Below are 16,470 nucleotides of genomic sequence, written 5' to 3'. Positions count from 1 at the left end.
AGCTCTACAGCTAGGCAACTATATGAAATTCTACTGGCCAAACACTAAATTTACTCCCAATAAATTAAACCAAGCCCTGATATTTCTTGCTTTCACCACTAGGGGGCAATGGTCTGCAGTTTAAGTGAAACTGCAGGTTTCTAGCAGCACAGTAGCATTTAAACAACTCCTTCCAATGGTTAGTTCTCATGTTAGCCTATCAGCTTTTGCAGTTTTTGTTTTAGGTTTTGTTTGAGATGGGATCTCAATATGTCATCCTTTAACTCAAGATGTAGACCAGGCTACTTTCTAACTGAGCTACCGTAGCCAGCTAAAGATTAGCTCAGTCTTTTTTGTTTTGTGTTGTTTTCGAGACAGGGTTTCTCTGAGTAGCCCTGGCTGCCCTGGAACTCTCTCAGTAGACCAGACTGGTCTAGAACTCACAGAGATCCACCTGCCTCTGTCTCCTGGGTGCTGGGATTAAAGGTGTGACCACCACCGCCTGGCTATTTCTACATCTCTGACAAACTTGGAAACCTACTGAGTGAGGAGTACCCAGCAGGCACTGAGGCCGGCAAGACCAGCCCAGCCCGTCTCTACTCACTCATAGAGATCCACAGCTGCTTGCAAGGCATTTCTCATTTCTTCTGGAAACTCTCCTACATCCTGGGGACCAGGGCAACCGAAACTCTTCCCTTTGGCGTGATACACATTTCCAAGATTGTAGAGCGCTCTTGCTTCTCCCACCTAGATGGAGATGCCAACAAAGCTCACATTCTAAAACCAGAGACCAGGGTTATGCAGCTTATTCCATGTACTCAATGTGCTATTACCGTGTGTCGGCATGATGTGTGCTGGTGATGTGTCACAGGGCACATGGGGAGGTCAGGGTTATTCCTTCCACCCCTCTGCACATTCCAGGGACCGAAGTCAGGTCACCAGGCTTGCACAGCAAGTGCCCTAACCCACTGAGCCATCTCGACAGCCCATATATTTATAATATCCTTAGTGCTATTGTCAAGGAGAAGAAGGGCCCCCAATGCCCATTCACAGAAAGCCAAACACATGATTACACACAAAGAAGGGTGAACCTTTTGCTATTTGTTTTTTCTATTAAAAAATCTTTGTTTTCCCTTTTAATTTTGTCTATGAATATCTGAATTTACAGATAAGCTGTGGAAGTAGTATTAGAACACAAAACTATGTCAGTGAAACAACCGTCATTTGGTCTACCATCTTTGTTACCTTGTCATTAAGTTCTCTGGAGATATCCAGGTGTCGCTGGCAACACACTATTGCTTCATCAAAATTCCCAAGCACCTTTAAGGTGTTTCCAAGATTGCCGCTGGCTTTGGCCTCCCCCAATTGATCTCCAATAGTCCTAGAAAATACATTTGAAAAGTGAATGACGTTAAAACTATTTTAAAAATTAAGATACAGCTGGGCAGTAGTGGCACACACATTTAATCCCAGCACTTAGGAAGCAGGAGCAGGTGGATCTCTGAGACCAGCCTGGTCTATAGAGTGAGTTCCACGACAGCCAGGGCTACACAGAGAAACCCTGTCTCAAAAGACCAAAAACCAACCAACCAACCAAACTAAAAAAGATAATGAAAGAAGTAAAAAAACAGTTTTCCTAGAGGACAAATGGCACAGTGAAGATAAATCCATTAGTCTTAAAACCTTTTTTAAATAAAGATCATTTCTACAGTTAATTTTCATCCATTTCATTAAGCTCTAGGACTGTTTCATTACTGTTCAATTCAACTGTTTTGTCTAAAAATTAGTTTTCAAAAGTAACATCATTAAATTAGAAGTCATTAAATATACTGTTGGTTTCTTTTAAGTGAATGGAAGACTTTTGCTTTCTTAAAGTAAGTTAATTCACAGAGAGGGAGAATATAAAAAGCTGAAATTACCTTGCAAGAGTTAAATCGTGGTGGTGGTATTCTAACGCTTTGGCATAGTCATGTAAGTAGAAATAAGCATTGCCCAGTTGGCTGTAAATAGCACTGAGTGTTTTGAGGTCTTCAGTTCCAACTTGAACTGCAGCTTCAAAAAATGACACACCAGCGCAGCAGTCTCCTGATTTACACAGGCGTTCTCCTTCCAAGGCCAGCTCAAGGCAAGAAGCTTCCATTCTGCAAAATTACATAGGACAGACACTTAGAACATTCCAACTTTATCAGTGGTTTTAACTCCTAATAATATAAACATGGGCTTTGTGGCTACTCTTGGTCAAACCAATGCTTAGTTGAATTACACACAAATTATAGCAAAACAGTAAATGCTTCATTGAATCAACAACTAATTTGCCTACTCAAATTTCTCTGAGCCTCAGAGGCCTCTTAAATTGGGTAGCTAAAATATCTTATATGGAGTTCGGTATAAGTGCCCCACCCAATGTAACCTACTTTACTAGTGAGGTTATCTAAAGTAGTGTTTCTATCTACCCATCCATCATCCCATTCACCTTTCTCAGACTCTTACATCTCTCTCTCTCTCTCTCTCTCTCTCTCTCTCTCTCTCTCTCTCTCTCTCTCTCTCTCTCTCTCACACACACACACACACACACACACACACCACACGACTCCTTCCTTTCTTATTTCTCACCAGCAACAAGCAATTATAGTCTAAAAGAATAAAGGAGCAAAATATCTTGATTCACCAGAGAACTAAAGATCAAGAAGCTTTCCTGGAAAGCAATTAATTTAGATGGAGATGGAGGGCTTAGCTGGTACAGCTGTTATGATGAAGCTTGAGGGGGACCTTGGTAGATTCAATGGCAGGTGAGGGTGACCGAGGCAGAGGGACAAACGTGCCAGGCAGACAGAGCTTAGTGAGAAGTTTTATTAGAAGGGGAGGGGGAGGGGAGAAAAGAGGTAAAGAGACACAGAGAGAGGGGACAGAAGAGGGAGACAGGGGGAACAGTGGGATACAGAGAGAGAGCCTGGGGAAGAGAGGAGCAGGAAAGAGAGAGCAGAAAGAGAGGGGAAAGAGGGCAGAGTCTGTCTTTTAAAGGGGTCCTTTGTACCTTGGCTGACCACGGTACTGCCCGAGTGCATTCTGCTAGGTGACAGGGCAGGCCAGCATAATGCCTGAATCCTTACAACAGCACCTGCCTTGCAAGTATAAGGACCTGATTTTATTCCCCAGACCCATCTTAAAATGCCAGGTGTGGCACATGCTTGTCATCCCAGCACTGGAGAGGCAAGGGTCCACAGGTTTGCCGGTCGGCCGGTCTAGCCTAGGTGGTGACTTTGAGTAGTGAGAAACTGTCAGAGGAGATGTATGGTCTTCCTGAGAATGCCATGCCAAGCTGCCCTTAGAGCCATCGTTCAAATGGGTTTGTAAGAGGAGAATATAACCCTGATAGAACGAGAAACGTATGACTAGGATGAGCCAACTGCAGAGCCAGCTCCTGAGTTAGGAAATTTAGCCAGCAACCTGTAACAGGAATTTTCAATTTTACACTCAGGCACCTTTCTCTTTCACAGTCCAAAAGACTTAGCCAATGTCTAGTGCTTGTTCTACAATAGTAACTTTACCTCCCATGTATGAACTTATAAAAGCAACCCAAGTCAGTATAACCAAGGCTCTAACGTGTTTCAACATTAGACATAGGAAGAACTAAGTACACAGAAAGATTAAATCAATTGAATCAGAAAAGTAACCAGTTATATTGTTCTAGTTTATTTTTTCACAGTTTCACACAGATATATAACGCACTTCACACCCTTGACCTCTCTTACCCCCTCCCTGTTCTGCCAAACGTTTCTGCTTCTCAACAAGGAGTCCTCTTAGCTTCCTGAGTGTGTGACACCTAAAATGGGGTGTTGATCCCCCTACTGAATTTAGTTAGGATTGCTTGAATGAGAATGAATAAGGGGTCATCCATTTGGGCCCGGCAACTTACCAGTGGCTACAACACTGGGAATATGTCTCCCAGGAACTATTAACTGTCTACAGCTCTTCGGGAGAACATGGGGTCTCACGAGCCCCTCCCCCACCCATGATGGAATGTTGATGGCACCAGTCTTGTGCAGAGATTTAGTCAGTTATTTTATTTGTAGATTTTTCCCCTAATGTTTTCTTTCTTGAGTCAGTCTCACTATATAGTCCATGCTGACCTTGAACTGGGGACTCTCCTGCCTCGGTCTCCCGAGGGCTGGGGTCACAAGCATGCACCACCACAGTGGTTATTCACATTTCTTTTTATCTTATGCACATTGGGGTTTTGCCCCTGAGTCCCCTGGAACTGGAGTTAGAGACAGCTGTGTGCTGCCATGTGGGTGCTGGGAATTGAACCCAGGTCCTATGTAAGAGCAGTCAGTGCTCTTAACCACTGAGCCACCTCTCCAGCTCCTACATTTCTTTATAAGCAGACTTGAAACTAATAAAACTTTTCTTGTCTTTCACAAGTGAAAACTTCCCTTTATATGAAAGAACCTAGATGAGGTATCTGAACTAGTTGTCTTTGTCTAAATATAGGAACCAATGAGCACCTAAGAATTATCCCTAAGAATTATGAGCAATTTGGAAAAGAAAAAAGTGTGTGTGTATGTATGTACGTGTGTATGTATGTATATAAAATCTTCCTATTAAAGTTTTAATCTAAATATTCTAATTGTGTAAAAATACATAGCAAGCATTTTCCCTTCTAGGAACAGAACCTCAGAGTATATTTCCACAATTTCTCAAGACTATACAAGAAGGTTTATAGCAGCAAAACCCTGGTGTGACAAGCACGGCTGGAGAAGGCTCAGTGGTGAAGAGCACTGGACGCTCTTCTGGAGGACCTAGGCTTGATCCCCAGTATCTACATGGTGGTTCTTAACCATCTGTAACTCCGGTTCCAGGGAACCCAATACCTTCTCTGGCCTCCTTGAACACTAGGCACAGAGTACACAGACATATTAACAGACAGAACACTCACACAATAAGCTTTTTCAAAGATTAAAAAATTGTATGTCACCATGCATGGCACATGACTCCACAGAGGGAAAGAGAGTGGGAAAATGGTCAGACAGCAGTGCTCTCAATTCAGGGTGACTGGGTCACACACGACAGAGTCAAAAGAACCATTCATATGGAAGACATTTACAAACATGACCTGTGTGTTTGCCTACGTCCATATAAAGCAAACGTACATATAAAGTAACACTAGTACAAATACATGACATTCTGGGTGTCTAAGTTTATCTACACAACATGATCTCATTAATCCAAATGACATGATACATAACAAAGTTTATTTTATTTATTTTATGTGTATGGGTATGTTCTGTCTGCTGGTGTATCTGCTGTAGACAAAATGGTATCATACACATTTATGTGTGCATGTATGCCAGCATTTGCTTGCCTGTGTGTACAGCAGAGGAGGCCAGAGACTGAAGGCAAGCGTCTTCTCCATCTCTCTCCACTTTTGAGATAGTCTGCCCCTAAACCTGGAGCTCACCAAATGGTTATACTCTGCGACTAGAGGTTACAAACTCGCTACCACACCACACAGGCGCTGGAGGTCTGAACTCAGGCCCTCATGCCTGTAACCCAATTTATCCACTGAGACATCCTCCTAGCCCAAGTCACACACTTCTAAAAAGACTTGTTATGTAATTATCACCAGAAACCATAAGTCAATTGAAACCCTGCTGATCTACTCCACTGTCCACTGAGATCATAAGTGAGAATGTTCACAGGAAAAACTAAGTTATTATAGTAACTAATGTCTGAGATAAAGCTCAAAACTATCTAGGGGACTGTTAATGCAGAGACATACTATGACTATTATATACTATGAGAAAAGAGTTAATATTATGACAAAATCCCTAAACGCCAATCAAATATTTGTAATTGCAAAATATAGCAAGTTAAGCTTACCCATTTTTAGATCCTTAAATGACAGAGAAATAATTTCCTGTCCTCTCTGTCACTGTGAGAGAGCAGGTTTACTTCATTTGCTTACTAGCTGGGTAACAAGAACATACTCAGAGGCCAGGACACTACCTCCCCACCTGACTTCTCCAGTCCCTCCCAGCGGCCTGCTAAACAGATTTGCCACCTGTGATGGTTTATATCAAGTGTCAACTTGACAGGGTCACCTTGGAGACAGCTTCTGAGTGTCTGTGAAGGATTCCTGCATCTATTGAGGTGAACTCTCCCTGAGTGGGAACAGCACCTTTACCAGGCTGGGGTCCCGGCCTGAATAAAAATGGAGCGATCTGAACACCAGAGCCACTGCTTTCTACCTCCTGAGCGTGGACGAGGATGACCACCGTTTCGCTCCTGCCATCATGTCTTCCCTGACCCGAGGGACTGCACCCTCAACCTGTGAGCAAAACAAACACCCCCACCCCATCCTCAAGTCTTGGTCAGGCATCTTGTGACAGTAATCAGAAAGAAATTAATACAAACATCAGGTATAAAACTTCTAACACAAGTCTGATATTTATTTCGACTTCAAAGTTTTTTTCTCAGATCTACACTAGATTTTGACATTTAGCATCTTTGTTACCTCCTTAATTTTAGTTTCTTACATTCATATTTTTATCAGTCAAAGCAAAACAGGATTAAAATCTTGATGCTGCACTTAAAAATAGCTTATAATACCCATTACATCTGAATCTGATTCCTCGAAAGGACTCCACAGTTTTTCAGGACAGGTGAGTTTTTCAGGATGGAGTACTGTCCATCACCTCCGCTCATACACCCTCATAAACTGGCCTGGGACTTGCTGAGTAGGCTGGACTGGCTGCCCGTGAGCTGCAGAAATGACAACTTTTCTGTCTTTACAGCACTGTGCCACTGAACCAGACTTTGTGTTTTGGGTTTTTGTTTTTACATGTAAGTTCTCGGGATTAAACTCAGGTCCACTGAAGGTAGGGCAAACATTTTACTAACTGAATGACACCCCAGCCCCTAAATTATGTCTTTTAAAATATTTTCATTTCATTTATTTGTGTGTTTGGTGTATATATGAATGTGCATGTTTGTGTGTTCTGAGATACCACTCTCTAACTTATCCCAATGAGACAGAGTCTTTCAAGTGATGGGCAGTGAGGTCCAGGGATCTAAAGTGTCTACCTCACCCCAGCAGTGGAGTTACGGACATGGCCACTCCTGGCCTTTATGTGAGTGCCAGAGATCTGAACTCAGGTCTTCACACTTAAGCAGCAGACATTCTTACCCACCAAGACGTCTCCCCAGTCCTACTTTTCTCTCTTCTTAAGAAATATTTGTTCCTATTTTTATTCATGTATGTCTCCCCCAACAAATCCCTGCCACGTGTGGGATGTGTGAATGTATGCCACACGTGTGGGAGCCCACAGAGGCCAGGCCAGAGCATCAGATCCCCTAGAGCTGGATGGCCAGGCTTGTGAGCCTGACACGGATGCTGGGAATCAAACTTGGGTCCCTCTAAGAGCATAAAGCGTTCATAGATGCTGAGTCATCTCTCCAGCTGGTAGTTACTCCTTTTACATGGATATAACGGACTTACTATAATATCAAAATATTGAAGTATTTATTATTATTCATGTGACTATGACAAACAAGGACAGGTCCCAAAGAACTACAAAACTATAGAAGCTAGTGTAATGAATAGAATGTATCCATCTTTCAACTTCACAATTACCAGTACAATCAATGCTTCATCTCGACTCCCAAACTCTCCAATCCCAGATAATCTTGAAGTATGTTCAGAATGCATATAATTCCACTAACAAATACTTAGCGTATATTGCTAAAGGTATTTTTAATATCATTAAGCACTTAGAAGAAAAAGGGAAGGGTACTTGAGCACAGGAATTTGAGACTAACCTGGGCACATTGTAAGACCTTGTCTCAAAACAGAGAGGGGGGAGTTTATCACACCTAAAATTCTCTAAAGTCAGTCATAATCTTTTAAAGTTTAGGAATATTCAATTTTTTATATATGTATGTATCCTAAAGTATTCTGATGTCCCCAGGGAAGGAGGCTTTCTCAATTATCAAGGGAAATACTCCAAAGCTGTTACCACTGAACTACAGAAACTCCTGGAGGGATAGACAAGGAATTCCACAATGGAGGAACCAGATGGCTAAAACACAGCAGCCTAAGTCTTTACTACAGCAGAGGAGCCTACACTGGGTCACACCTAACACAACACATTCACATCATTACCTGACACTGCACACACCTACACGCCACAGAATGCCGCGTTAGAGCACCGATGGAGCCAGGCGTGTTTGGTGGTTTTTACTACAGTAGTTACAAATCTTCGCTTTGTGAAGTCCTATAGCAGCAATGTGCAATAAGGTCTGACCTGTCGTGGAAGCAGAAGAAAACCAAGGTCTCCCTACAGGCAGGGTCCGATCCTTTCCGCCTCATATACAGTTCTTACACTGTGTCAGAGGGCGTACCACTCTTCACAGCCATCAAAGGCAGACAAACATGCTCATCTGATGGTTATGTCCTACAAAGTTCAACAGGCATGCACACCAAACAAATGCTAAGCAACTGGGCTGCCCTGAGGCACTAACGACCACAGAAATAAGGGAGAGGTAAAGAAGGAAAAACAGCTGGCCGTGGTGGTGCACACCTTTAATCCCAGCACTGAGGCAGAGGCAGGCAGATCTTTGTGAGTTCAAGGCCAGCCTGGTCAACAGAGTGAGTTCCAAGAAAGCTAGGGGTTCAAAGAGAAACCCTGTCTCAAGAGGAAAAAAAAAGGCAGACGGTAGAGTATCTTACACTGTAGTCAGCTTGGCTGTGCCCCAGGCATCTGGGGGCCACCCTGGGCTGCTCTGTCTTCACTGAGTGAAAACTGAGGGTAATTCCAGGAAGGGAAGAGTGGGCAGTGTGCTGGGCATACAGAGGGAGGATGCTGGGAACCTGAACCACCGCAGGGTGGGAAAGATGTAGATGGGCAGCTACATCTATGAAACACTCCAGAGATGAGTGGCAGCGCTTCTCAAAGGAAGAAGTGAACTTTCAGGTCTTGGGAGATACAGCCTAAGGTTAAGATGAGAAAACTGCAAGTAAATGCTTGGCAAAACTCCTGCTTCAATCCTGAGTGCCGAGATTACAGGTATGGGCAACCTGCCTCAGGCTTAAAATAGAAAGATCATTCACTTATTGTGTATGTGTGTGTGTGCACACACTTGCATACATGTGCCACTGCATGCCAGTGAGGCCAACCCTTGGGTCAGCTCTTCCCTGACTTCCAGCGTATACCAGGGCATTAAACTCAGAGAGACAGGTTATCTTTAAGTGCCTTTTCCAATGCATGATCTCACCAGCCTGAGGTTTTTAAATTTTTTAATAAAAATGCCCTTACTAGTCTGGGGAGGTAGGCAGGTTAGAAAAGTGCATGTATAAAGACATGGGTTCTAGGCCGGTAAGGTGGTGGGCATCGCCAAGCCCGGTGAGCTGAGTCCTATCCCAGAATCCACACTGTGGAAGGAGAGAACCAAGTCACACAAATCATCTTCTGACTTCCAAATTGTACACTATGGCACACACACCCCTGCCCCCCCCCACACACACACGAGATGGGGGGATATCCTAACCTTGGCACCATGCTCTACCACGAACCATCTATTTCACAATATAAATTCCTATTAAATGCATGTTAAGAAATGGAGGATTTAGGAGCAAACACCTTCACACAGGAGAGTCTGAGAGCTGAGACTATTAACTCAGGAGCAAAAGCACTTGCCTACCTCACACAAGGCCACGGACTCAATCCTCAATAGGAAAGAAACAGAGACAGACACTGGAATTCTTCTCACGACTATGAACTTCTGGTATCTATTTCATCAACACATTTTGAGAAAGAATCTACTGTTACACAATCACCTGAATAACTGTTTTATGGTTGGACTAGAACTTCTAGAATAAATGTCAAATAACAGAAATATTCTTGCTTTGTGTCTATTCTATCAGACATGTCATTAGTGTCGTAGCACTTAACATTAAGCTGGCTGTTGATCCGTCATGTTTAGAGTGGCTACTTATTCCAACTTTATTTAACCTTTCTGTTTTGAAGATCACCATTTAGAAACTGTCACAATAGCTCATCCAACTATTACCCACAACAGTCTTAAAACAGGTTCCATTTTATATTTACAATGCACAAGTTATAAAATATAAGCAGCTATTCATAAGTTCTCCCAGAGAATATTATAAATTACAATATATATAGTCTCTACCGCCACAAAAGTACACAAAAACTTACCACCGCCACAAAACTGTTTGCAGAAAAGACTAAATTTAGTTGGTATGTTTTGAGAATTTTGAAACTGAAAATTAAAATGGACAAGAACTAAACACATGTCTAAACAGATGAAGAGGCGCACACTAAGAGCAGCAGTCTTACCTGTAGCGCACATGAAAAGAATGGTCTTCCCTCATGCTTATCAAATTTCCCTCCATCGAGTCATATTATAAGCTGGGAAACTGTGAAATTACTGTCTCCTGCGCCAGTTCAGGTCTTTACAGCGCAGAGGAGTTTGCAGAACACTGTCCGGTTAGTACAGTAATGAGGCAGTTAATGCATCCTAAGCTCCTGCTTCTTCTTTTTTAGTAATGAAAGGAGGTCAATGTCAGGCAGCTTAAAGGTGCAAACGTGTCCCAAATCCTTGCATCTCTGGCCCCTTCAGCAGCACTTCGCAACATTTCTGTAAAAGGAATACAAGATGCTTTGCTGGAAGTCCTGTTTTCAAAGATCAACCTAAAGTCACTTGAGATGTACATGCTCACACAGCTAATGCCACTGACCGCGGGTCAGGCCAGTCACTATGGACACAGTGGGATGGCTGGCTGAATTGCCACCACAGAGACTGAAGCAAAGATGTGACTCTAAGAGGTTTGCTGGAGAACTGCACTTCCAATTTAACACTGGCTTGGGTATAATCATCTTATGGAATTACTGCTAGCACCCATGAGCAAAGCAATATATCAGGTTAATACTTTAAAATCATGATACTTTGAGCTCTTAAAAACTACTAACACATCAAGTGTGGATCCAACAACTAAATAAGTCAACTAAACTATAAAGCTGTCTTTTCAAAGATGATACTGCACTGGTAATTAAGTTATGTTTGCATTCATTTGCTCTGAGTATTATTTTTTTTTCGAGACAGGGTTTCTCTGTATTGTTTTGTAGGCTGGCCTGGAACTCAATCTATAGACTAGGCTGGCCTCAAACTCACAGAGATCCGCCTGCCTCTGCATCCCGAGTGCTGGGATTAAAGGTGTGTACCGCCATTGCCTGGCTCTGAGTATATTTAAGTTCTTTAAAATTGTTGCATTAATACTGAACAGGCACAAAAGGGACTTAGGAAATATGGATGTATGAGAAGGAATGAGAACAAAATATTTAATTAACACAACCCAGTGTAAGACAATGTGCACCACCCCACACACCCTGAGGCCCTTCCGGACATCCCCACTTCTCCGTTGCCTTCACTTCCTGTCAGATGATCTCTGAATGGACTCATCATTCTCTGGGTATCTTAGCAACTTTACCTCAAGAGTGTGCACAGCCCTATGAAACACATCGCTTCATTTTCTGCAGTTCTGATTAGCATTTTGTCTCTGAGATGTACTTAAATCATTGTTGCCCATGGCTAGAATTTGCACATTTTTACCTCCGTATCACACTCCATTTATAACCAAGTGTATTTTTCAATCTGCTGTTGATGGGCATTTGGACAGTAAACATTTTTATTCCTGTTTTTGCTATTATTCAGTGGACTGCCACAAAGATTGGCACTGATAATCTGATGTGCTAGTTAGGCAGCAGAGTAGACGTAGTTAGAAAATAAACAGATGAAGAGAAGAAAAAAAATCCTACAGAGCAGTTGAGTGCAAGAAGGAACAAGACCAGAGGCTCTAACAGACCTAACAGGAGCAGCAGAAGGGAAGGGTAGATACGATCTAAGGAACAAAGGCCGAGCAGTTTTCAGACTTAAAGGCACCAATCAGCAAACTGAAGCAGCGCAAGTCCCAACACAGACAGCCCACGCCCAAACATGGCACAGAAACGAACACATCAGATGACACCATAACCTTTATGGCAAAATCAGGAAAGATATAAATGTAAAGTCCTGAATTTCAGCGTTGTAAACAAGTCTTTACACGTGACAAAGTCCTGAATTTCAGTGTTGCAAACAAGCCTTTACATGTGAAACTGCCCGACATTTTACTAGTTTGCAAAGTGAACAGCAGCCACCTGCCTTGAGTCCCACAGCAAGGCTGTCTCCTATTTTAAGCAGTCTTCATTTCTCCCCATTTGTCTTCATGCCACCATCTACAATAAGGCCCAACTCTTCGTCCATATAACACCCTGTAAGTGTCACCGTACAGCACAGCTGGACTGTAGATAATGAACAAGCCTTGCTGTCTCGGACGCTGGTAGAGCAGCAGAGCGGTAAGACGGGGGCAGGCAGCCTTGGGAGACTGGCTTCGCTTCCTACAGGAAATGAACTTTTCACATAAACACCAGCTTGGCATGCAAGGAACAAACAATACGGCTCTTCCTAGTCCTTCTCTCGCTCAGTACAGGAAGCAATAACTTAAGGATGAGAAGATAAGTTACAGCTATTAACCCAACAGCCCTCTTCCTCTTGTCCTGCCCCTCAATTCCATTGAGGATCTTTCCCCCTTTTAAAAACATGACTGAAGGGAGTTGGTGTAGACGCTCAGAGCAATAGCTCTAAAGTGCATCCCGATTACACAGCAGCTAAAATGGTAACCAGACAGTTGTCCATTATTCACTGTGAGGGTTATAGCCTGTCATTTATAAAATGGGGTGCAAGAAAAGGGATTAGGATTTGTCTAACTGGAAATTAAGTTGTATTTAGATATCTTGTCATCTATGAGATAATAATGGAATTCCAACTTCTAATAACTTAAAACGCTAGTTTTGCACTTATAAAAATCTAACAGGTTTGCATGTTAACTAATTAACAAACGTATACAGCTGAAATTGTAAATACCTTACCTGATGAAGACTGCACATAAAAACCACATCAATTGATTCAATGACTGGAACTGATCTGTGGGTTTTGTTTTGTTTTAATCTAGGATCATATAACCCAGGCTAGCCTTAATTTCCTACCTAGCCAGGAAACTCCTGATCCTCCTGCCTCCAACTCCAAAGTCCTGAGAGTAAAGGTATATCCCACCACAAATAAGTCCTAAGTAAATTTATTCCCCCCAAATTTTCTCTGCATTACGTTCTCTGTAACACTTGGGTAGCATGTTACACAAGTGCTCTTGCATCTGGCATCTTAAACTACTCTTCGAGCGAGCAAGTAATTCTTGACTCATGATTCACTGACTCTTGACTCACTGCTCAACTGACTTTGTAACAATGTTCCACACTGCATAGTTAACAAATTCAGCTCATACTTAGCAGTACATCTGTGTATGTGCACATTTATATATAGTAATACTAGTAATACTGTGTGTATTATATATACACATATATAGCAACACTAGTTACATTCACAACAATTATTAAACTGTTCGTTAGAATAAGAGATTTTAACGACAGAAACTGCAAATGGAAATGAGAGTTCTGAGAGAACAGTGAGAAGTGACCAAGTTTCAGTCTTGACTTCTGGTAAAACTGCTAATAATCAGCAAGACACATTTATCCCCCAAGCGTCTGCCAACAATGCTCCAAAAACCAAGGTCAGCAGCAGCAGCAGCATTCATTCTTGTGTCTGACCACAAAGAAATGAAGAGAACATAATATTTCCCCCATATCCCAGAAACTGGCAGAAGCATACAGAGAGAAGTGGCATATAACTCCGACTGCTTCACAGGTAACTCTTTCTAATCAAAGTCATAGGAAACTCCCCAGACACAGCTAGTGAACTCAGGTATTGTCCATGGTATACAACAAGCGTAGACTAGAAACCCTGGCCAGGTTTACACCACTGACAGGAAAGTTCACAGACTACACAATGGGGGTGGGAAGCCGATGGAACATAGCTACATTTTCCACATCTATGACAGTGACTTTTACTCTGCTTCTTTCATTCAAAGGTCTACATAAGCGCAGCTGGAGAAGTGGCCCAGTGGTTACCAGCACTTGTTGCTCTTGCAGAGGACCTAGGTTCCATTCTCAGGACCCTCAAGGTTCACAACCACCCACAACCCCAGTTTCAAGGTGTCCGATGCCTTCTGGTTTCTGTAGCACCAGACATACCTTTGGTGCACATACATGCACACAGGCAAAACACTCATGCACATCAATCTAAACAAATAAAAACTAAAATCAGATGTACACATATTGGCAACACTCATCAGACAACCTCCGCCTCAGGTCATCTAAACTCTTTAAATCTTTCACATCCTATTAGTTTCCTCTAAGGTACAACATTCAAAGTCCTTAAATCCATTTAGTTATATTTCATGTCAAATACAGAAGCCTTTATCAATGTGAGCAGGAATAAGTAGAAAGATCAATCAAGAACAAACTCAAATAAGGCCCTGCTATACTAGAACTGAGTACAGGCTCTAGTAACGCATGCGTATCATGTGTAATTATGGAGGAAACACAGCAGGGTGCCAAAACAGCCACTTCTAGAATAAACTCTATCCTACGTAAACTGGCCATTTTGAGTCTAATTATGTGTCTTAAACCCTCAGAATGAAAAGACCGTAACACAAAAGAATGGGATGTAAATATCGGGCAACACAGGAACCACAGTCGCCACCAAAGGCAAGAGACACCGTACCAAAGCCCCAAAGGTAATGTAGGTCTGAGCTTATTGTGGTCAGTGCCCACCGAGGCAATCGAGGGGCAAAGGCCTACTGCGAACAGCACTGGTGGGATTTCCAAGTAACAGCACCCACAGCACCTGGCAGACTGGATTAAACTACACTGTGGAAGGAAGACACTGGAGTGCTAACATACTGTATTAGACCTGCACCTCATAAAGTGCTATTATATTCAGTAACGGTAGCTAAAAATTAGCATTCCAAGCTCAAGATACAAAAATTTGAAAAATAGGTAAAGGTCTGGGAGGGAGAAAATATGAGTGATAGATGCTCCTGAGTTTATTTATTTTATCATTATTATTATTACTAGGGGGAGTAGGAGGAGGCAGGAGAGAGGATGAGAGAGGGGTGTGTGTGTGTGTGTGTGTGTGTGTGTGTGTGTGTGTGTGTGTGTGTGTGTATGTATGAGAGAGAGAAAAAAAACAACCCAAGGCAATACACAGAAGTCCTGATCCTTCTTCATCTAACATACTCAGTAAGCCAGTAATGTAATCAAATATGCATAACACTCAAGATATATATCTGTAGTTGGTTGCTTTGACTCTTTGGTCTTTTGCCACCCAGTTTCCAAATAAATACACGGAGGCTTATTCTGACTTATGAATGCCTGGTCTTAGCTTGGCTTGCTTCTAGTGGGCTTTTAAAAGACTTATTATGTATAGTTTTTTTGACTGCACGTATGCCTGCATGCCAGAAGAGGGTACCAGATCTCATTATAGATGCCTGCAAACCACCATGTGGTTCCTGAGAATTGAACTCAGGACCTCTGGAAGAACAACCAGTGCTCTTAACCTCTGAGCCATCTCTCCAGCCCTCCAGCTTTTCTTAACTTAAATATCCCTGTCTACCCTTTGCCAAAGGACAAAATAAAAATACCTTTCTCTATTTCTGTATATCTTTTCTTTCCTTCTTGTTTCATGTTTGGCTGTGTGGCTGTCCCCTTCTTTTCTCCTCCATCTTCTCTCCCCAGATTTCTCTTCCTCTTTTTGCTCTCTGCCTGTCAGTCCTGCCTATCCCTCCCCTGGTCTTGCTATTGGCCAATTGGCTGATTATTAGATTAATCAGGTGTTTTAGCCAGGCAAAGTAACACAGCTTCACAGAGCTAAACAAATGTAACATACAAGAATGCAACACATCTTTGCATCATTAAAAAAAAGTTCCACAGCATAAACAAATGTAACACATCTTAAGACAATATTCTACAACATATAGCCCTCAATATCTAAGTGTTATGTGTAGTTTTAATATTAACTGACATATATGCCAAGTATATATTAGTTGACACAACACAAACTAACAAAATAAAAGTGGCTATGCACTTGAGCGGGTCACCCTATTCTCAACTGCTGTGGAAACAAGAATTACAAAAATTGCTGAGTAGTGATGGCAAGCCCCTTTAATCTCAGCACTCAGGAGGCAGAGGTGGGCGGATCTCTGTGAGTTCGAGACCAGCCTGGTCTACAAGAGCTAGTTCCAGGACAGCCTTCAAAGCTTCACAGGGAAACCCTGTCTCAAAAAACAAAAACAAACAACAAACAAAAAAAAACCGCCCCCCAAAAAACAAAGAATTACAAAAACCTATCAAGCATAATTCATTGGAGATTATGCTGTGAAAACTGTTGCTGACAAAGTTCTCTTTAAACAATACACATCCCTAAAGTATGTACTCCAATTAAGGTTAAGTCTTAGTTTACTGTCATCATTAAGTTGCAAAAGTT

The 16,470-nt window shown here is 42.2% G+C and overlaps 1 protein-coding gene across 5 annotated transcripts in view; it reads right to left on the bottom strand.

Annotated features, from left to right (window-relative positions):
- Window positions 1–16,470, bottom strand: part of Gpsm2 (G protein signaling modulator 2) — a 41,483-nt gene that overhangs the window by 17,543 nt on the left and 7,470 nt on the right. For 2 of the 5 annotated variants that reach the window (XM_005076652.4, XM_040752032.1), the window contains exons 2-5: window positions 10,335–10,635; window positions 1,899–2,120; window positions 1,225–1,360; window positions 584–726 (exon numbers count right to left, since the gene is read on the bottom strand). In XM_005076652.4, coding sequence (XP_005076709.2) covers window positions 584–726; window positions 1,225–1,360; window positions 1,899–2,120; window positions 10,335–10,390 — 557 coding nt within the window. In that variant the 5' untranslated portion in view covers window positions 10,391–10,635. Of the gene's footprint in view, window positions 1–583; window positions 727–1,224; window positions 1,361–1,898; window positions 2,121–3,895; window positions 3,975–10,334; window positions 10,636–16,470 lie in introns of those variants that run through there. The other 3 variants (XM_013118115.3, XM_040752033.1, XM_040752034.1) reach the window with 2 other exon arrangements.

The sequence above is a fragment of the Mesocricetus auratus genome, unplaced genomic scaffold, assembly GCF_017639785.1.
Source record: "Mesocricetus auratus isolate SY011 unplaced genomic scaffold, BCM_Maur_2.0 Super-Scaffold_100009, whole genome shotgun sequence".
Taxonomy (NCBI): domain Eukaryota; kingdom Metazoa; phylum Chordata; class Mammalia; order Rodentia; family Cricetidae; genus Mesocricetus; species Mesocricetus auratus.
Note: the sequence above shows the minus strand (reverse complement) of the source record. Positions and strands in the feature narration are given on the sequence as shown.